The sequence below is a fragment of the Serinus canaria genome, chromosome 8 (assembly GCF_022539315.1).
Source record: "Serinus canaria isolate serCan28SL12 chromosome 8, serCan2020, whole genome shotgun sequence".
NCBI classification, from domain to species: domain Eukaryota; kingdom Metazoa; phylum Chordata; class Aves; order Passeriformes; family Fringillidae; genus Serinus; species Serinus canaria.
The window spans coordinates 2,328,526-2,356,274 of record NC_066322.1 but is presented as its reverse complement, the minus strand read 5'-3'; the positions used below and the strand labels follow the sequence as shown (position 1 = coordinate 2,356,274).

The window sequence follows — 27,749 nt, the reverse complement described above, 5'->3', positions numbered from 1 at the left end:
GGTAACCCTATATTCAGGAGCTCCACTTCATTAAACTTGTTTAACAGGTTTCTATTCCTCCAGTTAATGCTTACTAAGTATATAAAGTCTTCACTCTTAAAGGGACACAGTCAAGGTTGTTGAGCCTAAACTTTGGCAAATCTTTGGCTGTCTTTATGTGTTTAAGGCTCGAGCATTTTTAATCTTTATATTTAATCTCAAATTTCCTGGTTAGGGAGGGGAACACCAGTGAGTGGCCAACTTCAGAGCCCTGGAGGAGTGTGGTGAAGCCTCATGTCACGTGCCAGTGACATGGAACAGGTAGAGCTGGAAAGCAGCAGGGAGAAAAGCCAAGGGAGGAGGATATTTCCTGTCTCATCCATCTGCAGGAAGTCTCGAAGGTACAACTGTGTAAGTCAAGCTTTACAAAATGAACCTGGAAGCCTATGACCAAACAATGCAATGACCCTTCCAGGGCAATAAACAGGGCAGTGGAGTTATTCCAGATGCACATGGAAACAGCAGCAGATTTAAATTGTGAATTTGTGTCTGTTGGAGTGGTACTTACTTCAGGGACAAACACTTCACCAGGAGTCTTTGGCCAAAGTGCTCTTTGGGTACTTCAGGGACACTGAGTCTCTCTATGGGCTCCTCCTGGAATTAGAGACACACCCCCTGTACAAACCACCAGCAGAACCAGGAAGCAAACACATCCATCACTTTTTTCTTCTAAGAAAGCACCAATTTAATCTGAGGCTTCCCAGCACGGTGCATTCATCAGCAGCTATAAATATGCTAAACTAAATCCCTTTAATGTTTCTACATTACCAGGGATTGCATAACCAGGAGGGAAACCCAATCTTCAGAAAGTAATATCTATGGGCAAGACAACATGCTGAAGAACACAAAATAGCTGCAGTCCTCATGCACATTAAACACAGGTGATCTTAAATCCCTTCAATCCCTGGCAGACCAGCACCTTTCAGGCAGAAATACCTCATCTGGGGCTGGGTGTAGTGCAAAAAGCTCCTTATGCCTGCTGGACTTCCTCTGGTCCTCGTTGTGGTGGTCAATCTCCTCGTTGGGGGTTCTGTCCAGCAGGTTTGGGAGGAGGGCATCGGGCTGGGAGTTCTTCAGGTCGAAGATGCTGCAGGCCCAGCTGCCCCGGGGCGTGTCGTCGATCGACATTGAGCGGCGCTTAAGGTCATCCTGAGAGCCAACAAATTAAAAGCAACTTCTAATGGGAAAAGGACTGCACTTTGAAAGCAGGACCATAAATTAGGTTTTATGTAGCAGGGTTTTAAAGGCACATTACCTGCTCATCCTGGTAGCTGTTGCCATCGGGAGCTTCGTCAGACTCGAAGACCTGCTTGGGGAGCCCTTTTTGCCTCTCCTTCTGTTTGTCCAAGGTGTTGGGGTTGAACCCAGTTCCCAGCTTGTGGTATCTGCAAACAGAGGATTTCAACCACGTTCTCAGCAGCCCTTTTGACCCCGACCCCAGAAGCAGCACCCCGGAACAAAGCCAGCATTGTCAGCAGGGGTGCTCCCGAGGCAGGAGCTGCTCTCTGCAAACACAATTTCCAGTCAGCTCCACTGGAGCTGGGGCATCATCCAACAGCCACTATCCCAGCACTACAAGGGGACTCTGTTCATCTATAAAGCCACTCTGGGTGATGTCAAAAGGAGGATTATCAAGGGCCAATTAAAGCTGCTGTAAAATGTGCCATTGTGATGCCAAGCTAAAAACAGGCCGGGAACACGAGGGCTGAAGGCCAGTGGTTCTGCTGGAGCAGGAACTGGCTTGGAGCAGATAAAATGATGAACTGGAAAACCAAAACAGCAACTCAGGAAAATCCTGAGCACCTCTGGAGAACAATATTCCAACCCTGATTAAAACAAGTGTCTTCACACAGCATCTCTGTAATGAAATTGAGTCCCTCAGAGCTTCCCAGAGGGTGAGAGCTCCTACAAGGGAACAGTCTGCCTGCTGTGCTGACAGGAGCAGATCTCTTTGACTCACAAATTTTTGGGTGCCAAATGGCACCAGGTCTGTATTTATACACACACACACATGGGCAGAGCCATGGCCTCCCTGCTACACTCACTCCAAGTCAGTTCCTGGGATCACAGCTCGAATTAATTGCTCTTAGCATGCCCTGGCACTAAAATTACACAGAGGGATGCTCCAGACATGGGAAAACCATGGAAATGCTAGCAGCAAATAAAGGAAGGGAAGAGAAAAAAGGAGGAATGCATTTTCCTTGCCAGGCTGTAATTCCTGAGAGCTGAACAATAGGATCTGTATAATCCTCACCTGGATGTCTGCATTTCCATCACAGCTCCACCAACAAGTGCAAATTATCTCTAATTCACACTTGACTTCCTCAGTCTAGCACACAGAAATTGTGCCATAAGCTTGAAATCAGAATATGCCAGTGGGTTTTTTTCAAGCCAGTGAATTTATTCACCTTTGCAATATCATTAAAGGAATTACTGAACGGGTGGATTTCCCTGCCTCAAAAACATTTTGGTTGCAAAAAACCGGAGGCAGAGATGGACATGAAGATTATTTCCCCTGGGGTGGGGAAGAAAAGGATGGAATGTCACAAGTCAGTTCAGGAGTTATTCCAAGGGCTGGGGTTTGTGCCCCTGGAGCTAGCCAGAGGACTTGGAACCATCCAATGGGATGGATTAAGAGGAAATTGTTGGCACCTTTATTTGAAAAACAATTCAGTTGTTCCCAGCTGAGCCTTTGGGTTCTTTCCCTGCTCCAGCAGGAACTCTTCCATGATTTTATCCAAGAAGAAAGAGCTTTGACTCTCAGAAGACAAAACCCCACCAAATGAAGCTTAGAGCAGGAATCCCAACCAGGAATTCCAGGTACCCAGGGAAGTCACCGAGAAGCCAGGAGTGGGTGGCTGGGTGGGTCACACTGTCCAGGTCTAACCATGACTCTGCTGCCAAGGCTGGGAGTTAATAAAACATCTCCTTCCCTCTTGGGTTCCTTTCTTGGTGGGTGTTTTTGGGGTTTTTTTTTGGTGTGAGATTACAAAACACCTTTTTATTAGGTCACGTTAGCAGTGCCCAGCACATCCTGAGCATCCCTGAGGTGGCTCTCAGGACAACACTAAACCAGTGAATTAAAGCACAAGGGCAGAGCTGGAGCTGCAGCCAAGCCATTTGTAGGTGATGCACATCACATGGATCACTCACTCCCTGAAACCATCAGACTCCCAATCATCCCAGAGAGTCCCTGCTCCAACTGAAGCCTCTCCAAACCCTTCCTGCTAATTTGCATGGAATAATCAATGCATGCCCATCCTCTGAACTGTTAACTCATCAGGTAAATGCTGTGATGGTTCAAATAGTAACAATTATTTGTCTGAATGATGTACTTTCCCCAAGTCTCTCTGGGAACCAAAGGAAGCTGCAGAGGGCACCTTGTCTGTAGTGGTGACTCCACGTAAATCACTGCAAAATTAATGCAACTCCTCTCTAAAAAGAACTAAAACCAGGTGGAACAAAGGAAGAAATAAATGCTGAAGATAATTTTATTTGTCCACACTTTCTAATTGCTCTAGCATGGTAAAGGAGCAAGTGTGGACTGAAATGGCCCAGATTTTCCAAACTGCCCCAAGGGCTTTTGACACCCCAGATCCAACTTTCCAAACACAGAGCATCCGTTCAGCTGGACCGGGCAAGGAAAAGCCAGAGCACATGGAAGCAGCAGCCAGGACAGTATTTTTGGCCTCCCTGGCCAAAATTTAAAGATGACCTTAAGGTGACAAACAGCACAGGGCTCCTCACTCACTTTCTGTTCACGATGGCCCAGTCCTCCGTGTAACTCCTGACACAGTCCCTCACGTGAGGGTCCATCTCGCTGTTAAAAGAACAAACAGCAAAGGTCACAGAGATGATGAGGATTTCCCCAAGCCATCTTTCACTCCCTGGAGCATCACCAGGTGAGCTGGTGTCCCACCTCTCCTCGGGCACGGCCGACACCAGCGTGCGGCACTCGCGGGGGGCGTACACCACCTCGATGTCATCGCGGGGGAACTCCAGCAGGTCCCGCAGGGGCCCCGACTCCACGGCCAGGGGGTGGGTGTTGAGATACTCCTCCAGGTCCACAGGCTCCACAGCTTCTGTGAGAGGCACCTGGGGACACACAGAGCACCACGGGGCTCAGGGTGAGGTGAACACAGGCAGGAGTCACGGGCACTGTTCCTGCTCTCTCTAAACCAGTTCTCCTGCCTCGCTGGGGGTTTGATGCAACCCCAGGTGAGTAACCCCAGTGGTGTTAACTCAGCTAACACACAGCACACAGCTGCTTCTCCTGTCTTATCTTCTATCTGCTGCTCCTCTGCATGTTTCTCTGGTGCCCACCATCACCACCTAAAAGGTAAAACTAGAGCCAGAAAAGGTTACAGCTGTTTTCAAGAAATACAACAAAAGGAAACTTTGTACTTTATTTCCCACCTATCTGAGGCTGGATTTGTCTTTACCAGGCTCTGATCACAAAGGGAACCTTGATCCTGATCCAAGATGCAGGAACCCTTCCTCCCCCAGGCAGAACCCAGAGCAAGGCCTGATTTACCAGGAGCTCAGGCAGCCACACAGCTCTGAGCACCAACATTATTTTGAATTAAACCACCTCTCTGGGGAACACAAAACACAATGTTCACCTACCACAGGTACAAGCTGAACCACCCCTTGTCCCTGGTATTAGAGCCTTTAGTGCCACAATGACTCTGCCCATGCCAGGAAGGGACACAGCCCTTATAAAATGGATGCTTAAAAATCATCTTTATTGGGCACAAAGCCTTTACCTGAAGCACAAGGAATGACTGAAAACGTGCAAATAGATTTCACTGGCAGTGCTGATCTCACCACCCTGAGCTTTTTTTAGATACATTAGAAGAAACTTTGCATAAACTGGATACATGCTCACATTGCATAACTCGTATTTTTACATATCCCATTACATAAATACACATAAATATTCTGATATGAGATCATGATGCTATGAGGCTATACATAAACATAGACATTAAGAAAATGAAACACCAAAAACAAGTTTTGAGGAAGCTGTCTCTACAGCAACTGAGAGATTTCCTAGAATTCCCTGGCACACACCAGTGAGGCTGAGTGTTCTAACAAGAGTCACAAAAGCACATCCAAACTCAGCAGTTTTCTCCACTGACTTCCCCTCTCCTGCCACCCAGATGATTTCTGTGGGCCAAGGAACTGCCCTGTAGCTTGTGTTGGAGATGATTTTACAAAGAACATTTGGTACTTCAGTTTGAAATGTGCTTCTCAGAAATATTGCTACACAAATCCCAAATTCCACTTTGCAAACTATTGCCAACAAGTTCTGAAATCAACTTTTTATTTGCTTTTTTTTAAATCAACTTTTTATTCAAGGGAAAAGACTCAGCTAACACAGAGGGCACTGAAAGGATCTCCCCACCACAACCAACCTCAATTTTCCTACAAGGCAAAGCCTCCAGCAGGAAACCAGAGAGACTCCATGGAAGTCAGGGAGTTGGACCAGGTGACTTTTTGCCAGATCAGGATCTGGTTCACCAAAAACATGTGTGATGGCTGGAAATGTGGCATTTGATTCTGCAATTTGGGTAAAACAAATGTATTTCTGTGTAAGGCAATAGGGAAAGAATCAGAGAAGGGTTGGAAGGGTCCCTAAGGAGCAGCTCTGCATGGGCAGGGACACCTTGCACAAGAAGATGAAGATCATCTCTTTAACCCCATAATCTTTTCTCCCCTCCTCATCCTGAACTCCTGAAATGGACTCCAAGCATGTGATTTTGGAGATTTTGGAGAACTTCTGAAAACACAAACCAGACACTTTCACTGTTTCCATCACTGCAGCACTTGCCAGGAGCAGAACTTGTCACTGCTCCTGGCACACACAGCTGGGATGTCACCACCTCCCCCTGCTCCTCACAAACAGGCAGGGAGCTCCCCTTGGCACCAGATCCCTGGCACATGTCACTGAGGGGTGATGCTGGAACCCTGGGTACTAAAAATTTCAAACTTTCTGTACTAACAAACACTAACCCTCAAAAGAACATTACATTTAACCTAAGACCATAAAAAACCTTCCAAAATTAAATAACAGAACTAAAATTATAAGTGTATAGTTTAAACACAAGTGTCTGATATCACATAGCAAAAAACTTAAGAGTTTAAAATTTTAGACTATAATATATATATCAAAGTTTTAGAACAAAAGCTAGTCCTTCTTTACCTTCTTCTTCATGCATTTAAGTAGTATTGTGTAATTAAATAAAAAAATCCACATTGCCAGTCATAAATAGTTTATTATTAGATTAAAAATAAAAATAATTTAAGTATAATTTCTTAATTAAACAGTTTATCCTTAAAAAACCTTATAGGGAAAAAATACATCTCCATTTTTACCTTGTTAAACTACTATAGAACCCACACTTTGTGACACTATAATATAAATAGAAATTAATAAACATCTGAATCCAAGCAAAAAATATCATCTCATAATTTAATCCCAACCTCAACAAAAAAACAAAAAAACAAACAAAAAAAACCCTAAACCAAACCAAAACCAACCAAAAAATCCTCCCCACAATAAAAAGAAAAAAAAAACCCCAAAAAATAAAAAAAAAAAATTTAAAAAATCAACATTAGTGGTGCCCTGCATGAGGATCCAGCTCATGACCTTCAGAGGGTGACATGACAGCTTTTCCTCAAGGAATTGCTATCAGTGCCTGTTTGCTCCCAGTGCTGCTCTGTGCCAAACCTCCCCTTCCACTGACAAACCTCAGAACCCACGAGGAGGAACCACCCAGCACTGCAGACTCCTTGCAAATGAAGACAGAAATAACAAAATGAGTACAAAATTATGGGCAAAAGCTCCAGAAGCAGGGGGTGTCCAGAGGGGCAGGGAAAAGCATCCCCTGAGATCCCCCTGTGGGCCAGGCTCCATCCATGCTGCTCCTCCCTTTATCTCCCAGAGGGGTGAGGAAGCCTCATGGCCTGACTTAAAGCTGCTTAGCTGACCCTGTTTTTAAGCCCTAACATTTTAAGACTGACTTTTATTCCTCCTTCTGACCTGGCAGCTCCAAAGCTGAGGGTTCCTCCAGAAGTGAGCTGCTTGTGCAAGTGTTGTGTTTTAATCTGCACAAACTGATTTACCTGGGATTCTCTCACACACAGGAACCCACCCCTCATCCCTCCCAGTCTTTCCACTCCACTCCACTCATCCTGACAAACAGAATTACAGAAGAGATGAGGAAAAGCCTCAGTCTCAATGCAGAGCTCACAGGGACATGCAGGACAGAGGGTGTGAGGCTGTCACAGCCCAAAACACAGCAGGTCCCCCCATCCCTGCATTTCACATCTCAAACTGCCCTTGGCCAACAGGAGCACTGGGATGTGCTGGACAGGAGATGAAGGAAGGAGCCATGCCAGTTAAAATCCACCCAGCCCAGGGGCTCTCTGTGCACCCTGGGGGTTCCAAGCCCTTCACACATTTCAGGATTTGCACTTCCCAATTTTCCAGTTTGTCTCTTTGGGTTACTGTTGTACCATGAAGATGTAAACAAACATAACAGTCAAAGCCAGAGGGCTGTGTCAGACTCACCATCTGTGCAGCCAGAAATACTGTCTAGCACCTGAGCAAAGAGGCCAACCATAAATCCATGGCCATGGAGAGGAACTACTTGGTGTCAGACTATTGGCAGATAAAAGGCAAGAACATTATTTTAGGCTGCAGATATTTGTGGGGGAAGAAGTGATGAAAGAGGAGGAGGAGGGAAGAAGGATGAATAAATGCACCAAAAGGAAAATGAAGCTAAAAGATGTCCCCATGTGTGAACAAAACCACAAGAGCTCCTCTCAAGGCTCTTGCTGCCAGTTGTTTCACCTTCCCCCTGCTCCAGCATTGCTCCAATGGTGTGCATGGGGACAAGGACACACAAAACACCAGGGACTATTCCAGTTTCACTTGGGCAAAGCATCAGTCACCTGAAACTGCCACACAACCCACCAGGTGGAACGTGCACCCTGGAGGGGCTGGACAAGCCCAGGTAAAGCCCAGGTCACCCAACCCCATCATCCCAACCACCCTGAGTGCTGCTGGAGGAGCAGAACCTGCTCTGCCATCTCACCCCCAGCCCAGCTGACCTCCTGTGGCACCAGGACAAACAGGAGCTGACACTGGGCTATCTCAACCACCAAAGGATTGCCAGTCCTGCCAGCAGCACCTGCAAAGGTTTGGGATCTGCTGCAGCAGGAAGGGGCAAGAGCTGAGGAGGATAAAGCTGTGCTCCCACAGCCCTGCTGGCTGGCAGACACAGCCCCTTCAGTGCAATCCTCACCCTGCTCCCAGGAAAAGCCTTCTCCATTCCCCTGGCAGCTCCAGGGGAGCAACAGTCAGGGTCTCCTTCACAAAACACAGCCAGCCCTTCCTCACTGGACTTTCCCAAGGCAGAAGGACAATTCCAGTCAAATGCAAACATTAGACCATCTACCAACTGGCTAATCCAGCACCCCAGAGTGGTTCTGCAGCAAAGGACCCTAAAGCTCATCCTGTTTCAACCCTGGCACCTCCCACTGTCCCAGGATGCTCCCAGCCCTGTCCAGCCTGGCCTTGGGCACTGCCAGGGATCCAGGGGCAGCCCCAGCTGCTCTGGGCACCCTGTGCCAGGGCCTGCCCACCCTGCCAGGGAGGAATTCCTTAATATCTGATCTGAATTTCTCCTCTTTTGGATTGAAATCATTCTTCCTATCCCTGTCTGCCTGTGTCAAAAACCACTCTCATTTTTTCTAAGCCCCCTGTCAGTACTGAAAGGCCCTAGTGTGGTGTCCCCTAATAAACCTGCTGGGGAATACTGGAGTGTTACTGCAGGAAATCCTTGCCAGGGGTCCACTGTTGCTGAGTTTATTCAGACCCTCCAGAAACCAAAGTCTGCAAGAGCCTTGAGCATCCTCCCCACCAGGACCACAGAATAATGTAAATTAACAGCAAATACATGCTTAAAAATATGCAGAGGAATGCTATTCCCAGAACTGCTGCTCTTTAAAAAACTACTCGTTGATTTTGTGCAGGCTGTAATTACAGATGAAATTTTGGACAATTCCCTAACCCAGTTTTCACTGAGTCTTTATCCCAGGATCAGGCACTGCCACCTCACTCATGGCAAGCACTGTTCTGTGCCATTAACATCTACAGGAGAAAAATGGGGGGAAAAGGGCAGCTGAGGATGAGTAAGAGGGGCATAACCTGCTCCTTGCCAGCACAAACACTGTGTTTATCACAGCACTGATAAACTCAAAGCACACAACAAATCAAACAGGACTCCCTCCCTCAGACTCACCCTAACCCCAATCAAACCCCTCACTTGGAAATACATATCCATTAAAAATACCAATTCTGCATGTCCTTAACCTGAGCACAGACATGTCCAAGCAGCTGACTCTGACAGCAGCCTTGATTTGGCTGCTCTGGCCCATTTAACAGGCCCTTTCCAGAGGTGCACTGTGCTGCTGCAGCTCTGGCTCTCAGCACTTGCAGGACAAAGCCCTATTTCAAAGGTTTACAGCTCTCCTGCAGTGGGGACACTCCAGCTCTCTTCTTTAAGGTTGTGTTATTCTTCACTGCTACATCCCCTTAAAAGCTGGAAAATCAAACTGCCTTCCCTATCGACTTTGCTCTTCCCCAGACAGCAAACATTGTATTTTTGGGGAGTTTTAGTGCACATGTCTCTCTGCTATTTATTTCCTCCTTTTCAGCCCCTACCTGCATCATCATCATCATCATCATCACTTCCAAAAGCAGCTGTACAAATCTGCAGGAGCCTCAGTGAGGGGATGTGGCATCCCTCCATGGAGGGTAACACAAACCTCCACTCACTTCAGCCAGGCATCCCAAAGGGATAACAAAGGGAACAAAGGGGTAAAGTGCAGGGAAAGCTACACCCAGGGCAAGCTCACCCAGGGAAACAAAAAATACAATGCAGAGGTCAGGCTTGTACAAGAGCTGCACCTGTGCAGGTGGCTGAAAACTCAAGATCTGCTCTCCTGGGCACTGCACGGCAGCTCAGCACAGGAGCTCAGGAACAACCAGGGCAGAAAAAGGGACAATTATTGTCTCCACCTCTCAGGGACTGACTGTGCACAGTGCCCTGATGTTCTCAGGCATTCCCAGGTTTGCCTGGAGGACTTCAGCCCATCCCTTCTCCAACAGCCAGCTGGGCACAGGGGATTGCCCAACAGGGGATTACCCACACTGCCAGTGGCACCCTCAAATCCCTGCTAGGACCCTGCAGACTTTTCCAGCTTGTGTATCACAGCACAGGCATGGAAAGCAACATTCCCTCCCATTTCCTTCTCCCTCCCAGGCTGTCCAATCCCCCAGGCAGGGAGCCCCAGGAGCACTGAGAGGTTATGGCATGACAGCTTGGCAGGATGCAGCTGGCACCACAAGGATCTGAACCCAACTGCTGTGGCCCAATCCAAGCCCAACTTCCCTTTTAGCTCAAACAAGATGCATCATTCCCAAGGGCAGAGCCCAGCCCCTGTGAGGATCAGCACAATTGAGGGCTCTGTAAAAATGACAATGGCAAAGTGTGCAAGGTTGTTCCTCCTGTCTCCTTCCTGCGTGGGAGTAAAACTCCCGTGAGCATCCCATAAGGGACCTTGAAAAATTAACCTTGTAGAGAGCTCCTCATCACAGGGAGGATCCTGACTGCTATTTTTACTTGGCAGCTAAAGCACTTCTTCAAAATCAGGGTGATATTTCTTGCCAATTTTGAAACCAGGACAAAGTTCCATCTTAACTTCGATACCTCCTTAAATATTAAGTGATTTATAACATGCTAAAACTGCAACAGATTGTGCCAAAGCTCCAAATTCTAAATTAACACCAACTTCCCACCCACTGCCTTCCCTGGGCAAAATCTTGGAAGGACAGAAGCAGCAGATTAACATTTCAAAGCTGAGCCCCAGCCTCCTCTGAGCTCTCTCTGGGTCTCCAGGGCAAACAGGCACTTCCCTTGCTGAGCACTCAGGAATGCAGATGGCCTGTGCTTGCTGTGGCAAAAACCTGTCACCCTTAAAGGGATCTCTGGGAACAGGAGTCAAATCTGATGCACTGCAAGGACTCAGAATAAATCTGAGAATGTAATATGCTAAAAAAAAATTACAATTTGCAGGCAGGTTAAAGATGGTAACAGTTGAAAGAAATCAGCTTGCTAAACAGAGGCAGGAGGTTTTATTTTTAAGTGTGAACTACAGGCAAGTCACTCTGAGAGGTTTTGAAACATGAGCAGTGTAATATTAACCACTGACAACGCTCAAGTAATGAAAAAACATGTTTTACTTGCAAAAATGACATTCTCTTTCAACTAAGCACTCCAAAAATAACCCAAATGGATCCAAATTCAAAGACTCACACATTTGTCTGCTGCCATCCCTGCATTTCAGAAAACCCATGCTCCTGAAGCCTGGCGAGCCCAGAGAACTCCTGCATTTCATTTTTTGGCTGCATTTCTAATACATGGAAATATTCAAATGAACCAAGGGGATTCCTAGACAATCTCAGCTTCCCATCAACCCCAGGCTCAGCAGGGATGACACCTCCCCAGCCATAAGTGCAGTCATTACCTCCCCACAGCCTCTGGAATGCAGCTCTCTGTCTCCTGCTCTGCCCCTCATTCCTGCTTCTGCATGCTGCTCTGGGGGATGGCATCACCACAGCCAGCAGCTGATGGAATTCCTTCATTTCCAAACTGCAAACCTGCCCCAAAAATGGCTCTAAGCATTCTCTGTGTCTGAAGCCTCCATTTTTAAATCTGAACAAATTCAGTTTTAAGATCTGCATTCTGTGAGATCTGCAGAAATTCTATCTCAGTGCTTGAGTTAGAAAAAGCCTCCAATGAAAAGAAATGGATTCCCCATCCCTGGAAGTGTCCAAGGTCAGGTTGGACAGGGCTTGGAGCACCCTGGGATAGTGAAAAGTGTCAGAGTTGAAACAGGACGAGCTCCAAGGTCCTTCCAACCCAAACCAGTCTGGGGTTCTGTGAAATAATTAGAAATACACCCAGCTAAAGAAGGATCCTACATCTAACAAGTAACAGCCAGCCCAGAACCAGTGAGATGCTTTATGTACAAATAGTGCCAGGTTATTTGCTGTGATAACTGGCTGCTAATGTAGGAAGCCATTTGGGTATAGAAATATTAATATTAATCAGAGATTAATTAGTTATCTGGGAATACTAAAGCAATTTCTTACCAACCCTAGAAAGACATGAGTTATACCTCCAAGGATGGGTGAGAAGACAAGATCTTGATAAGCAGGGATTGTGTAATTTCACCAAGAGTATTTGGAAAACACAAGACTTGGACACAGAAAATGCAAGTGCTGAGACTCATCTTGAAGAGTCTCCCTCTGATAAATTGTGACAAAAATGAAAGCAGAAACTGAGACAGCAACAGAGAAAAGAAAAAGCCAAACACTTTGACCAGAGACTGCAGAAAAATCACAGATTTCCCACTTTTGGCAGAAATGCTACATCAGGCCAGTAGAGATGGACCCCTCCAGACCCTCAGGGCTCACACAGGCAGCCCCTGGTGGCCCTGAGCCCTGGTGGCCCTGAGCCCTGCCAAGCACAGAGTGCTCTCCTGAGTGGGAAATCCCTGGCACAGGCACCTCTCAGCTCCCAGGGGACCCCTTCTGCCCTGCAGGGAGGGATGAGCCACGGGGCTGTCCCATGGCCGGGGACACTGCCAGGGATGGGGCAGCCCCAGGACACCCTGTGCCAGGGCCCCAGCACCCTCTGAGCAAGGAAATTCCCCTAACAGCCAACCTCTGGCACTGGGAGCCATTCCTTGGGTCCTGTCCCTCCATGCCTTGTCCCCAGCCCCTCTCCAGCTCTCCTGGAGCCCCTTCAGACCCTGCCAGGGGCTCTGAGCTCTCCCTGGATCCTTCTCCTCTCCAAGTGAGCACCCCCAGGTGTCCCAGCCTGTTTGTTAACAATTATTTGCTATAACATCATTCAGTTAAGAGTATTGATCTCTGCTAAGGCTGCTGAAGTTGCTGCAGAGATTTCCAGTGGAGAGCAGACTCACCTGGACAGGTAAAAGAGCCCTGCCCTTTGCCACAGGCTCACTGCTGCCTTCAGCCACAGCCTGGGAGCAGCTCTCATGAGCTCTGCATGCAGAGCAGAGTTAACTGTGAGCAGTCCCAAGGGGAGAGGCAGGCAGAGGATGTGGATGCCTCTCCCATCCTCCCCTGCCTGATGAGGATAAACCACCCAGCCAGGCAGGGCAAAACCTCCAGGAAATACAAATCATGGGAGGCACCCTTCAGCCTTCATCAGCCCTGGGACAGCATAAAGCCTTGGCTCATTCTCCTCTGCAGCTTTTGGTGATAAAATTACTTGGCTCTGAGCACTCCAAAAGGCCCTTCCAGTGTCACTGTCATGTTTTCCTTTGCTGTGCTTCCCATTCATTTGCACAAATCACCTTTTCTTCTTCTCCTAAATGACATTAAAATAAACAATGGAAATAGACAAAGGAACCTATATTCCCTTACTGAATAATTAGATGCTATCTTTGAGTACATGGCCAAAGTCTGACATCCCATAAATCCAAGACAAAGGCTCAATTAGCCCAGATAATGCCCATAAAGCCAGCAGTGCTTTACAAAGATATGTAAATGTCAGCACCTTCATTTTACAGGAGAAAATGAAGTGCTGAGAGCAGCCATGGTCAGATCACATCACATCCAAGAGTCCAGACCCCTTTGTTCCCTGACTAATTAGCATCTCCTATAACAGTGTTCCTTTACATACCAACAACCATCTCTGCTGTAACATACATCAAAAGGCAGGAAATATCACACCCAATCCTTTGGAAAAAGCTGGGATTTTTCTATAAAACAACTAAAGGTACATTCACTCTGCTTATTTGCAAATTCAGTAAAAAGCTGCTCTCCTAATTAAATCACAGAATCATTAAAGTTGGCAAAGTCCTCCAAGATCATCCATGCCCAAACTTTGACTGAACACCATCTTGTCAACCAGACCACTGCACTATGTCCAACCATTAAAATATACCTCTAAAAATGTAAAGAAATAGAAAAAAAGACCTGAAAAGATTTTTAAAAATTAAGAGAACTTTTTCTTGGGAAGAAAAAAAAAAATCAAGTTTTGGACAACAACCAAAAAAAATTTCAATTATTATCCTTGGCACTAAAAAGTGAAAAAAGAAGCCCAAGATTTTAGAAATCTTTATCTTCTTTCAGCAGACAGAGTTAACTGAGCACAAGGAGCTGCTCCACAGGGAAAAAAAAAAACAAACTTGGGAAGAAAAGAAAGTGGTTAGTCATGAGGGATTATAATGGCCCATAGTAAACAGCCTGGCTCATCAAACAAACACAGCAAATTCCCCATCCTGCAAGAAGCTGGGGAGTTCTCCCAGAGGAACTGCAAGTGGGGCTGGTGCTGAGAAGCAGCAGCTCCCAGCAGGGAATGCTGAACCTCTGGGGGCACCCAGGGCGAGCACAGCCCATGGATTCCAAGCCCAGCAAGGTGCAAATGCACACCCCACTCACCAGTGGGCTTGGAGAGACTGGCAAAAATAACTTCAAAAAAAAAAACCCTCCTTCATGGAGCTCTCTGAGCTCACAGCTCCTATTTCCCACTAACAAACTGTCAGTGCCTTCTGCTGTGAGTTGCAAAAAGAAAAAGCTCAGAGCTGCAGGATGCTGCCATGATCCCAGCCTGGCACACTGGGTTACTCAGGAAAAGCCTCTCAGGGCCTTGGACCTGTGTCTGGGCTTTGAGGAATGTGCAATTAAAATCAGCTGCTCCTAAAGTGGCAGAAGGGTGGAGGCTGACAATAATAAACTCATTTGAAAGCAGTGTCTTCTCCCCAGCTCTACCAGATACCAAATTAGAAACAGTTCTGGCAGCATTTTGTCTGCTGCTTGTGAGGCAAAAGGGAAGAGACTTGCTAAAATTCAGCTGACAGGTTTTTGCATTTATCCCAGGTTCAAGCAGGGGCAAGGCTGTGGAGTGGGAACATCCCTGCACTGGCCTCAGCTGACAAAGCCCAAGCAAGCACAGTGCTGAAGGCTCTTCATTCACAAAAACTCCATTTCTCCACCAAAACCCCTCCACTGGACTGGTCAGACTCTCAGACAAACCATCAGAGGATCAGTGCTGACCTTTCCTAATTCTCAGCACAGTGAGCAAGGTGGGCATGAGAGACCTTGAGACATCTGCACAACCACTGGAGTCACAGGATGATGGAATATCCTGAGCTGGGAGGGACCTACAGGGATCATCCAGTGCAGCTCCTGGCCCTGCACAGAACAACCCCAGCCATGCTACCCTGAGCATCCCTGAGAGCATTGGCCAAATAATTCCTGAACTCTGGCAGGCTGGAGCCCCCATCCCAACCAGCTGCCCTTGTGGAGACACTGCAGCTCAACCCCACAACATTTCAGCAGGAATTCCCTACTCACTCCTACACTACATGCCCTACTTTAGGCTTTGAAACCAGTGGGGCTACACAGAAGTGAACTTTTCCAGCTTCACACAGCAATGCTTTCCCTCTGCATAATGCTGATTATCAAACCAGGCCAGGCAGGCACAGCAGATCCTGATGGATGCCTCGGGGAGAGAAATTAACCCAAAATTCAGACAAGCAAACCTCTGTTGCATTATGCAGCCTCAGGATACAGACTCATGACTTAACTAAATAGACTTTTCCTACAGACTATCTCCTACAAACCATCACCCCGTGTTAATCAGGCTTCTGCAAAGCTTCTCTGCTCAACCCCCAATTTAATGTGACAAACTGGGAGCTTATCACAGCAGCCATCACACAATGCAGCTTGATAGCAAAAGCTCAGAGCCTGCTTCCAGCCAGCATGACCTTTTCCAGCATTTTACAGATCCTTGCATGTATTTACTAGCAAACACCAGAGCTACTGATAATACCGTGACCAACAAGTCTGATCCTGTATCAAAAATTACATGTGAAGATCAACAGGACTGGAGCTTTAAACATGAATACTTGGTTGGTGGCAGAATGGAAAAACCTCAGGAATGGGAGGAAAAAGTGGAAAGAAGATAATTCAGAGTGAAATGAGGTGATACAAGGAGATACTGATGAAAAACACGGCTGGGTGAGGAGCAGCTGGAGAGGCTCACAGAAGACATCTCACTTGATGAGAGCACAAAGGCAATTCAGCCAGCTCCTTCCAAGATGAAACCAAGGTGGGCCAAGGGAGGCCCAGCAGTCCCTGGGATGGATATCCAATGGGAGGGCACTCCTCAGCTGGCCAGGGCTGCAGGGAAGTGGAGTCACTGACCCTGAGTGCTCCACACTCCAGCTACCAGCAGGGAACCCTCCCTGCCCTAATGCTGGATTATGCAAAAGACCATCCAGAACTGCCAAGTCAGGGCTTTGCATTATCACTGCACAGCCCAGCAGAGGCACTGAGATAAGGCATTAGCCTGGGCAGCTGCTCTCATTAACCCTTCCCTCATTAACTCCTCTCATTAACCTGCCCAGCCCCCACCAGGCTGCTGACAGACCAGCCTCCTGCTCTCCCTGTGCTCCTGGGACATGACAGAATTCCAGCCCTCCTCCATCCCAGTGCCCCTGGCACAGCCAGACCTCTGAGATGAAGTCTGTGCCTGCAGTGAAGCCAGAGCTCAGCCTGGAGGTCCCTTCTGAGGTGACACTCAGCTCTGAGGACACCTCTGTGTCACACAGGAGGAAGCTTCAACAGGTTCCACTGCACATGAAGCAGAGGGAATTCTCATGGGCTCATCCCCACACCCCTAGGAACTGAGGAAACACTACAGGAGCCCACTCCAAAGAGAAGAACTCTTGTAAACTCACAACACTTGCACAGACTATCAAACTCAGGGCACATTTCCAGCCCTGCCTGACCTAACCACCCCTCTCTGAAGAAAACAAGATGCTCTCATATTTATTTTCCAAGTTGGCTGCAGCAAAAGGAACTGCTGTGACCTGAAGTGAAACCCCAAATCAAATATTTCCAGCTTGAAAAAGTTTGTTGCACTCTTGAAGTGTTTACCACAATAAATCTGAAAGGTTACTGGTAGGCCATGCAAGAAAGTCTGACTTCAGAAAGGGTGACTGTGACAATGCAGCTCTTCAAAGTGGGCTGTAAACTTGTAAGTAAATACAAGGAATAGCCACACTCAGCTTGCACAATAATATTTAAAATACTTCAGAAGAGCAGATGAGTTGCTGTAGACCTGCTCTCCAGGGTGACAAGGACAGGAAAACAGCAACCTGAAATGCAGGAGCTTGCAAAGAGCTCTCCATGCAGAGAACCACACACACACGTGGAATTTAGAGCCCAATCCAGGCTGTTTGGGGATAAAACAACTAATGTCTGGTCAAGAAAGCCCCTTATCCTACAAAGATTCTGCAGAAACACAGATTCCCAGCCACACCAACTGATTTGCAACACAGAAATCCCCAAAATCAGAGGGTTTGCACGGAATTTTGTCCTCGGTGTTATCAGAGCCTCTCACATCAACAAGCTGTCAGCAGAGCAGCTTCCTCCCAGTGGTGCAGTGAGTGTGGAGAGCAGCCTGAGCAGGCCCTGCTGCAGGCAGGACTTACAGTGGTGTGATGAGAGACACTGCCTCCGATGTTGAGGTTCTTGAGGAGCTGTGGGGAGCCTCCATACTGCCCCGAGATCTGCTTCCTGACCTCAGCTGCCACGGTCCTGCAACGACACAGGGACACGGTTACCTCTGCCAGGGGCATGGCATGGAGCACAGCCACCCCTGTGTGCCCTCTGCCATGGAGCACAGCCACCCCTGTGTGCCCTCTGCCATGGAGCACAGCCACCCCTGTGTGCCCTCTGCCATGGAGCACAGCCACCCCTGTGTGCCCTCTGCCATGGAGCACAGCCACCCCTGTGTGCCCTCTGCCAGGGACATGGCATGGAGCACAGCCACCCCTGTGTGCCCTCTGCCATGGAGCACAGCCACCCCTGTGTGCCCTCTGCCATGGAGCACAGCCACCCCTGTGTGCCCTCTGCCATGGAGCACTGCCACCCCAGTGTGCCCTCTGCCATGGAGCACTGCCACCCCAGTGTGCCCTCTGCCAGGGACATGGCATGGAGCACAGCCACCCCTGTGTGCCCTCTGCCATGGAGCACAGCCACCCCTGTGTGCCCTCTGCCATGGAGCACTGCCACCCCTGTGTGCCCTCTGCCATGGAGCACTGCCACCCCAGTGTGCCCTCTGCCATGGAGCACTGCCACCCCTGTGTGCCCTCTGCCAGGGACATGGCATGGGGCAGAGCCACTGGCTCATCAAACAAACACAGCAAATTCCCCATCCTGCAAGAAGCTGAGGAGCTCTCCCAGAGGAACTGCAAGTGGGGTTGGTGCTGAGAAGCAGCAGCTCCCAGCAGGAAATGCTGAACCTCTGGGGGCACCCAGGGTGAGCACAGCCCATGGATTCCAAGCCCAGCAAGGTGCAAATGCACACCCCACTCACCAGTGGGCTTGGAGAGACTGGCAAAAATAACAACTGCTGGAATGGAACCACACACTGCTCACTGCACCAAGGCTGTCACAGCCCACCAGGAACAGATCCTGCATACCAAACTCCCAGAATCACAAAGCCCTCACAAGGCTGCAGATACACATTTTTAACAGCAATTAATTTTTTTTCCCTTTTGTGAGCTGCTCTTCTGTGCACATCTGTGGCAATAAAATGCACGTGACCCTGAGCACAAATGAACTTGTTCCCAGCAGGCTCTTCCAAGGAAAGCTCTTCTCCAGAGCTCTCCTCACCCTCCAGCAGTTCCTGGTCACACAGCTGCTCCTGTACTCTGCATTTGCATCCCTCTGCCTATTTTTGGGGTCTGCAGTCACAGTCAGACAAAGGACCAGGAAACAAATGACTGGGTCAGAACAAAAAGGTGTTTCCCTTCCCATGTAGGAAAGGTAAAGGCGACAAGCAGAGGAAACACTGGCACAGAGCCTTGTGTGTCTGCCAGAGAGAAATTCCACCACTGGGTCATTTTCTCAGCAGGAGGGGAAGGCACAGAGCAGCCCTTCCATGCCTGGAGGGTGAAAGCTGTGACCCTCCACAGTTTTCCACTCTGGCTGAAGAGCCACATTGTCTCTGGTAAGGCTGAAAACACATCAGGTGGGTAAAGGCACCCGGAGGGGGAAGGAAGAGCACAAGAGAGGGAAATGCTGATGGCCAGGGGCTGTCTGAACACAGAGCCACAGGCCCAGCCCCACCAGAGCCATGCCCAGCTCTCCATCCTGCATCCCAGCAGGAAGCTGCAGCTCCTCTCAGCAGGGACAGCCCAGCCCCTGAGGAGGGTGGAAATGGTTTTCTTCTAAAAGCAAACCAAACCCCAGATTCCTTCCACAAAAGAAGCTGTGTAGCTGAAAAGCTGCTGAGTAGCCCTGGCCTGCAGGACCTCACCAGCACAAATGTTCCTCCCCAGGAGTCAACACCCAGTTTATTAGTGACAAACCCACCCCGAGTGTCATTCACCACATCACAGCACTGCTGGCAGCTCTGGCTCCCAGAGCAAACTCCCAGCTCCAAGGAGGCACTAACCAGCCCATGAGGCAATGAACAGCCTGCAAGGACTGGGGTGATTTTTTTTTTCTGCTGTATCAGTGATCTTTGAGCATCCTCGTGGCTGAGAGACTCCTGATCTCAGCAGGGGGACTGTGCTGTTTATTGGAACAGCACACAAGCTGCTAAAATCCTGCCAAGGAGATGGCTAAACCTGTCCTGAGCTAAACCTGGACACCAGGATGGGCTCCTGCCTTTGGGATTGCTGCTGGGCAGGAATGGAGGCAACTGCTGGCAGTGGAAGAGAAGGGAAAGGGAACTCTAAGAGGGACCTGGCTGGGACAACTGAGGCTGCAAATGTTTCCTCAGGCCAGGGGATGGACATAAGATTAGCTAGAGGAAGCATTATTTTGTCTTTTTTAAAATGCAGACTGCAGGAGAAAAAAAGAAAAATCCAGCTTTATGTATTCTGGCTGCAAGAAGTCATTTCCTTCTTGTTTGCCTTTATCCACAGGAGCTGATGTTTTCACTTCTGGTGGGTGGCTTCTGTCCTGCTGGGGACAGGGAACACCCAGGAAAAGCCACATCCCTGCTCCCACCACGTGTGCACACACAGACACACGTGAGAGCAAACCATGTGTGCTGCTGGCTTTTGTAGGGAAATCTGGAATGCATTAAAATGGCTGCTTGGCATGGAAAGCACCCAGGGAGCTGGGGCTGGGCATGGACAAGCTTGTCCCCAAGGGCTCTGCCCTGCACCAGGCTCTCACTTGCTGTGTTTTGTGTCACTTCTGACAAGGCACACACAGAGCTGGCAGGAAAAACCAGAGCCCAGCACTGCAGGAAAAAACTAAAAACCCTTCCCCATTTTCAAGAGGCATTGGTTACAGATGGGAAGTCCAGCCAGAGGAGGGGACCTGTCCCCAGCTGTGGAAGCACAGCTGTGCCTGGCTCCTCCTCAGGATCCTGAGGCAGCTCTGTGGTCCAACAGGGGAAGGAATGTGGTGCCACAAAGGGTGGCACTGCTCAGCTGTGCTGCTGCCCCATTCATTACCTCACTGGACTTTGAAAATTCCCCCAAAGCAAGACCACACTTCTTCTAGTCAGAACTGAAGCTCCAACGGGGTTCACCAAGGAACCAGCATTACTCTCTAGTCTGAAGCACTCCTGCTCTCCAGCTTTCACCAGCAGCCATCAAACTCTTCCCACGTGAAGCTGATGGGCACTGTGTAAACCTCAGAATTCCTGAGTGGAGCCTGCAGCAGTCACTGCTCATTCCAAGCCTCCAGCCCAACCCACAGCTCAGGCTGGCTCCTTCTAGTGTCACTGCATTCACAGAGGTTCTGGACACCACTTCCCCAGGGAAAGCATCATGCTCTGACACTCAGAAACCATCTCCTCATGTGACCTGATCTCCAGGTGTATTCAGGGGTGATCTATCCCCCTTTGGGTTTGTGGCACCATGATCAGAGCCCTCTCCCACTCCTTTCTACTTGCCAGGTGAGGTGTCCCCTTTGGGCTCCCCTGACCACCCAATGGCTTTTCTAGAGTTGTTCCAGTTGGGAATCACCTTTCAGCAGATGTGCTTCACTCACTCCAGAGAAGGAGCAGAACGTTTGGAGCACCAAATGAGTATTTCCACTTTGATAAAGTATCTCAGCTGACTCCTTTCAGGGCTGCTTCCTCACTGTTTCCTGCCAGAGGTTCCCAGTTTCCCTAAAACAAGTAACTCTGGCTCTGCTGGAAGGTGTCCCTGACCACAGGGTGAGCTTTAAGGTCCCTTCCAACCCAAACCATTCCATCACTCTCTGAACACACTGGCCCTCTCCTCCTCCTCCACTCCCAAAGGCTGTTTGTCCATGACAAACTGGTCATGACCAGCAGTCCATGTTACACTATAACCCTGAACACTATTTCTAACCTAAAGCAATGCTGGTGTTACACCAAACCCCATCAAGAAAAGAGAAATAAATATTCTCCAAAAAAATAAAAAAAATAATTTGGTACAGCTGAAGAGCCATTACAGCTTTGATAATTAAAAGGACAAATAAAAAACTGCCTCTTTAATAACTTATCTAATATTCAACATGTAACCTGGGAACCTCAGACAAACATTCCAGTTAATTACAGCCCACAGCCTCATGAATGTCTATGTTTAAAGTACATCTTCCCCAGTCACTTCCTTTCTGACCTCCTTCACTGGTTAATTATTGTGTGTGCATGTGGTTCACACAGAAAAAGAAAAAAACACACAAAGAAGAGGGGGAAAAAAATCCTCTTGGAACTGGCTCCTAAAGCAAAACAAAACTGGTCATTCTCAAAATACTCTGAGCTGCAAATAACAAAATGAAGCCATGTTGCAGTAAAGAACTCCCAGCGTTCTTTACTACACACAAAAATCATTTCTCTACGTGCCCTGCCTGGTCAAACCCAAAAACTGTTCCTTTTTTTTAACTTTCTTTTTTTTTTTTTTTTTTTTTTTAGCTTAACCAGCAAACTGGAAATATCAGTTCTTCTTTTTGCCTTCCCAAAAAAATCTGCCCAAGATCTGCCCAGGGATGCCAAGCAAGGTCAGGAACTCTCCTGTTTCCAGCAAAGGTGGGTCAGGACCAGCCTGGGGTGATGTGAAGAAATGTCCCTTTTCCACAGCCCTCTCCACTGGGAAAGGGCAAGGCAGATTGCTTCTCCCCATCCTGCTAATTACACAAGTGCTGCTCCAGCCTGTTCCTCAGCCTGGGGTCACATGCAGGGACTGCTCTGAAAGGGCAGCCTGGCACTGAGAGGCATCTCAGCCCCAGCAGAGCTGCTCGTTCTGCCTCAGAGAGAGAAAACTGCATTTACACATCATTTACTGCTTCACCCTCTGTTCAGCCAGCACGGGCTGGAGGCATCCATCCTCCTGCCTCACTGTGCTTGGATGTCACTCCCAAAGCCCGGTGGCACTGGCTGAGTGTCACCTCTGCAGAGGGAGGGGCTGGCCCTCTGTCCTGCCCGCAGCTCCATCCAGGTGTGAGTCACCAGCCAGAGAAGCTCTGCTGGATGAGGGAACCTGCTCCAGGGATGCAGGGACAGCTCTGGCCTGCAGCCACCCTGCCAGTTCAGCCCTTCCTCCTAAACCCCAGGTCCTGTTTCCTTCTGAGTGAACTCCTTCCCCTTGGAGTGAAATGGGTTGGATTTCCAGCTGAGGAAATGCCCAGCCTGATCCCGACTGCTGCAGGGTGTGTGTGGGTTCTTAAATTAACACAGATGAGCAACAACATGTTCCCTTTTTCCTCACCATTGATTAAAAGAGAAAACATCACACAATGCTGCCTGTGGTGCTCTTCTGATCACCTTTGATTCTTGAGGCTGAAATGTCACCCCTGGGCTGCAGTGCAGGACTGAGCTCCCAGGACACCTGGCTGAGGAAATCCCCACAGGACTGGATCCTGCAGGACAGCAAAGTCACACCTCAAGCTAAAAACAACCAAGCAAAGGAGGAAGCCTTGGCCAGAGAAGCAGCTCTGTGGCAAAGCCCTGGAGATGAAGGGCTGGAACAAGAACCCTGAGAGGAGCCCCTGAGGGAGTTGGGGGGGCTCAGCCTGCAGAAAAGGAGACTCAGGGTGCCCTCATCACCCTGCACAGCTCCTGAAAGGTGCCTGTGCTCAGCTGGGCTGGGCTCTGTCTCCAGCAGCACTGACACAACCAGAGCTCACAGCCTGGAGCTGCACCAAGGGAAATTCAGGTTGGATAGCAGGGAAAAGGTTTTTCCAGAAGGGTGATAAAGTTCTGGAATGGCTGCCCAGGGAGGTGGTGGAGTCCCCATCCCTGGGTGTGTTTAACAAAGCCTGGATGTGGCACTGGGTGCCAGGGTTGAGTTGGGGTGCTGGGGCTGGGTTGGACTGGATGGTCTTGAAGGTCTCTTCCAGCCCAGTCATTCTGTGATTCTGTAAATTCTGTGAAGTTTTGTCCCTGCCTCCTCCCTTGCTTTAAGCAGTCAGGGATTTTCTTGGGCTTCCCAAGCGCTGCCAACTCCCCCATGAGACATCCAGAGAGGCTGCACGGGGACAGCCGTGGGACTTTTGGGGAGAACAGGAAAGGGATGCTCTGAAATTCCTGCTAAAAATCCTTTCAGTTATCTGTGACAGTGTTTTGACAATGCAAATGGCATCTGGATGTGGGAAGAGAATAAACTGTGATGAATATTCTGCTGTGACCACGCTTCTGGCCCAATCTGGTTCTCCTGGGAGCCAGTGACAGCTCTGCTATTGCTTTCAGTGGGTGCAGGTTTCACACCATCCCTCTTTACCCTGGGGCTGGGCAAAGGAGGCTGTCAGCCCCCCTGACACATCATTCAGGGAGTGTAAAAGGGCTCTAAATGAACATAAATGCAAATTGAGCCTTCCCAAGTCCCCTTTTACAGCACCCCATCAGTGTAAAGGGAGCTGCAGCAGAAATAAGTTGCTCTGAATGTAGTGAACACAAGTGTTCTCCCCTCCATTCAAATCCATAAAGACAAGCTGTGATTACTCCAGGAATCCCATGCACTGTAAGAGTCCTGGACGATGGGGAATTTCCAAGTCACTGAATAGCTGAGAGCAGGATCAGCCCCTGTTGAAGATCCCCAGCCCCAGAGAACAGCACCCCATGGGGTTCCTGTTCACATGGAAGCACCTGGGAGGGGGCTGGACCCACCAGGTAAAAACTGTTTTCTCCGGACTCCACTAACAGCTGGGCACAGGAAAACTGAAAATTCTCAGCAACAGAACACAGAGCAGTGGTAAAAATCCCACTGTGGGCTTTGTGTGAGGCTGATAGGCACTGCAACACAGAGGGCAGGGCAGGTGTGCTGTTCCAAGTCACAGGGATCCTGTCCCACTGCAGGAGCAGAAAGGAAAAACAGAACTCCTTCCAGGCAAAGACACTTCCATGGTGATGGTCTGAGCAAAGGAGCAGCTCTGAATTCCCCAGATCACCCAGGCTCAGGATGCTCCAAGAGCACTGACAAGGCACTGAGTCAGGGGCTCACGTGAAAGCCTACATGACTTTATCCCTGCAATGCTTTTGCTGGGTGAGGTTCAAGGGGGAGTTCTCCTTTCTCTCTTTTTGAACTCTAAAAACCTTGCACGCCTTTTCCTCTGTCCCAGGAAGCACTGCAGTGCTGGGATACAACATGCTCCAGTTACTGGGACATCCAGGAACTCAGAACTGACCCTTTTGGTGGGGGGATTTCCACACCCTGTTTCTTTGCCAAGCAGCCCCATATCCAAAACATGTCCTGGGCTAACACAGCTGGGAATGTGCACCAGACACAGGAGGCACTGAAGCTCCCCCCCCACACTGAGATGGAAGCAACAGGCTCCATGCTGCTACAGAAGCACCAGGATGCTGCAGAAGGATATGATACACTACAGCTTAAAAAAAAATTCCTACCAATATAGTTCCAAATAAAAATTAGCAACTTCATGCAAGATCTTATTAGCCCATTATATGTGTTTAACTCAGGAGTTTCTTCTGATAGAGTCAACAAGATTTACTGATTTCCAAATTCTAGTTCAAACCCATCCTGCAAAAATTCAGCAGGACCTAATCACGAAGACACCTTGTAACATAGTCCTGAAAAGATATTTTGAAACTGCTGGGCAATTACTGATAGCCTCTGTCCAAAGGATTAAAGGATTAAAGATTTGGATGCAATGAGCAGGCAGGGCATGGCACCAGCATTCTGATCATGCTCTTGAGGGGCACCACCATGACTGAAGAAAGCACAGCAGAAAAATCTGAGCTGTGGGACACATCCCTGGGCTTTCCAAGAAACAGCTCAGCCCATCCCATTTGTTTTTCTACCTCTACTGCAACAACCAGTTAAGAAACGTGCAGCTGGACTAAAGGAATCAGTCTTGGTGGATCTGAATGACATCCATTTGGAGCACACAGGCAAAGCAAGAGCAGCATGGCTGTTTCCTGTGAATAAGACAAATGCTACGTCTACCTCCATGAGTCAGCCAAACCGGGGGGCAGAGTGTGAAAATGTGAGGGATCTATTCTTCTGAAAACAATGGAACTGGGGAGGGCTTCCAGCAGCCACCAGCACAGCCCTGGGACTTCCGTGCACTGCCTGCTCCAACCTCTCATGCCCTGGAACGGCAACATTCCCAGCAGCTCTGTGCCAGCAGGAGAAGGAAGGGCAGCAGCCCAGCCTGGACATCCCCAGGTGAAACGTTCTGCCCACAAAGTTTTGCCTTCACGTGCACTGGATGTGCAAGCCACACAGCAGGAACTTGAGATTTCTCAGAATATGACAATACAACATGGGAAAGCCCATAGAAAACACAACAATCTTACAAGTGTAAAAGAAAGGTGGAGATGCAACAGCCCTGACCTCACTGCAAAGCACCTGGGTCCTTCTACAGGCACAGATGAACCAGACCTGTTTAATGACCAAACTGGGAAACACAAGGAGTGGATCAGATTAGCCCAAAAGGTGCACAGAGGTGGCACAGCTGTGCTACAACCCAGATTAGCCCAAAAGGTGCTCAGAGGTGGCACAGCTGTGCTACATCCCGGTGAACCAGGCAGAACTGCTGAGCACCACACTGATCACCCCAGGGCCACCTTACTGAACTTCCTGCCAGGGCTGTACAGCTCGGACACTGACTGCCAGGGCTTGTTTCTCATGTGACATTCCTATGACCACAACCAAGGAGCAGGAAAAACGGTCTGGCAGCAAATCCATCTCTCCCCATTCCTTGATCTGTCACACTAACCCCAGGGTGGTGCACATCAAAATGTGCAGAGAACCTGAAGAGAAGAGCAATGTTTTCACCTGCTTCCAGATGATGAGTGGGGTGAGACTGATGTCACTCCTCTACCTCCTACCCACCCTTTTCCTTTGACCGTGACCCTTCTCCATCACAGCTTCTCTAACTGCAACAATTTGCACCTACAGCTTCTCGCTCAATGGCATAAAAATGAGACTCCTTTTGCTACTGTCCACATCCTCCTGAACAGCTCTGGCACCACTGATGGATCTCGCTTTCACTCCACTGCTGGTTACAGGTAGGAGAGGTACCATGGTCACCAAAGGCTACCTGCTCCGACCCGCAAGCAGAAAAACTGTTCGCACCTGGAACCACACGCCTAACTCGGCATGTAAATCTGCAGGTAAATTTCTATAAATACTCCTCTTCGAAAAATAACCAAACTTTGAGGAACCCAAGGATGCTCAGCACCGGGAACCTCACGTCGCTCGGCGCGTCCAAAGAGCGAAGCAGCCGCGCTCGCACACAAAAGGAAGGCGCTGGAAGGGAGAAGGGAGCTCCCTCTCCATTTTCCAGCCCGCGGGAGGTCGGCGCTCCCCTCCCAGGTGCGGGGCCGGGGCAGCGCCGGGAGGCGGCCGGGGCAGGGCCGGCTCGGCCAGGAGAGCGCCGTGCCGCCCATTGTGCGGCGAGAGGGGCTGCACAAAGCGCCCGGCCGGCCTTTGTTCGCGGGAGCGGAATTCCACGGCTCCTTTCCTCCTCTTCCTCCCTCCCCCGCTCCCCGCGGGAGCTCCCCCGGGGGAGCGGCCCCGCGCTCGGCGGCCGCCGCGCCCGCACCCGGCCCTTTGTGGCGGCCGGGGAGGTCCCGCAGCCCCGGAGGCCGGACCCTGCCCGTGGCCCCCGGAGGCCGGCAGGGCGCGGGGCCCGCGGGCCGCGCCGGGCCCGCCCGCCCCCGGGGCGCGGCAGCGGGGGAGCCCCCGCGGCCGGGCCCGCCCGCCCCCCGCGCGGTGCCGCCGCCGCGCCCGGCCCGCCCGGCCCCGGTACCTGCTGATCTTCTGGGCGAAGGCGCGGCGCTCGGCCATGGCCGCGCTGCGGGCTCCGCGCTGCCGGCCCGGGCAGCGCTCGGCCGCCGTAATGCTCCGCCGAGCCGCGCACTTGAGCGGCGCAGCTCCCACCCCCGGCGCTCGCCGCGCCCGCCGCCTCCTCCCCTTCCCGCCGGGGGGCCGCTCCTCGCAGATATACGGCGGGGAGTGACCACGGCCGGCCCGGTCCTGTCCCCATCCCCATCCTCTGCCCCATCCCTGCCCTTATCCCCGTCCCCATCCCCATCCCTGCCCCTATCCCCGTCCCCATCTCCGTCCCCTGTCCTTGTCCCTGCCCCTGTCCCCATCCCCAGAGTCCTGACCCCCACCGGCCTGGGGCTCCCCTTGCGGTG

General features: G+C 49.7%; 1 protein-coding gene across 8 annotated transcripts in view; it reads right to left on the bottom strand.

Moving 5' to 3' along the window:
- Positions 1-27,473, bottom strand: part of DOCK7 (dedicator of cytokinesis 7) — a 96,719-nt gene extending 69,246 nt beyond the window's left edge. For all 8 annotated transcript variants that reach the window (XM_030226406.2, XM_030226407.2, XM_030226408.2 and 5 more), the window contains exons 1-7: positions 27,359-27,473; positions 17,647-17,752; positions 3,959-4,134; positions 3,791-3,859; positions 1,295-1,424; positions 976-1,188; positions 548-633 (exon numbers count right to left, since the gene is read on the bottom strand). In XM_030226406.2, the coding sequence (XP_030082266.1) occupies positions 548-633; positions 976-1,188; positions 1,295-1,424; positions 3,791-3,859; positions 3,959-4,134; positions 17,647-17,752; positions 27,359-27,396 (818 nt within the window). In that variant the 5' untranslated portion in view covers positions 27,397-27,473. The remainder of the gene's footprint in view (positions 1-547; positions 634-975; positions 1,189-1,294; positions 1,425-3,790; positions 3,860-3,958; positions 4,135-17,646; positions 17,753-27,358) is intronic.
- Between the last annotated feature and the right edge of the window lie 276 nt (positions 27,474-27,749).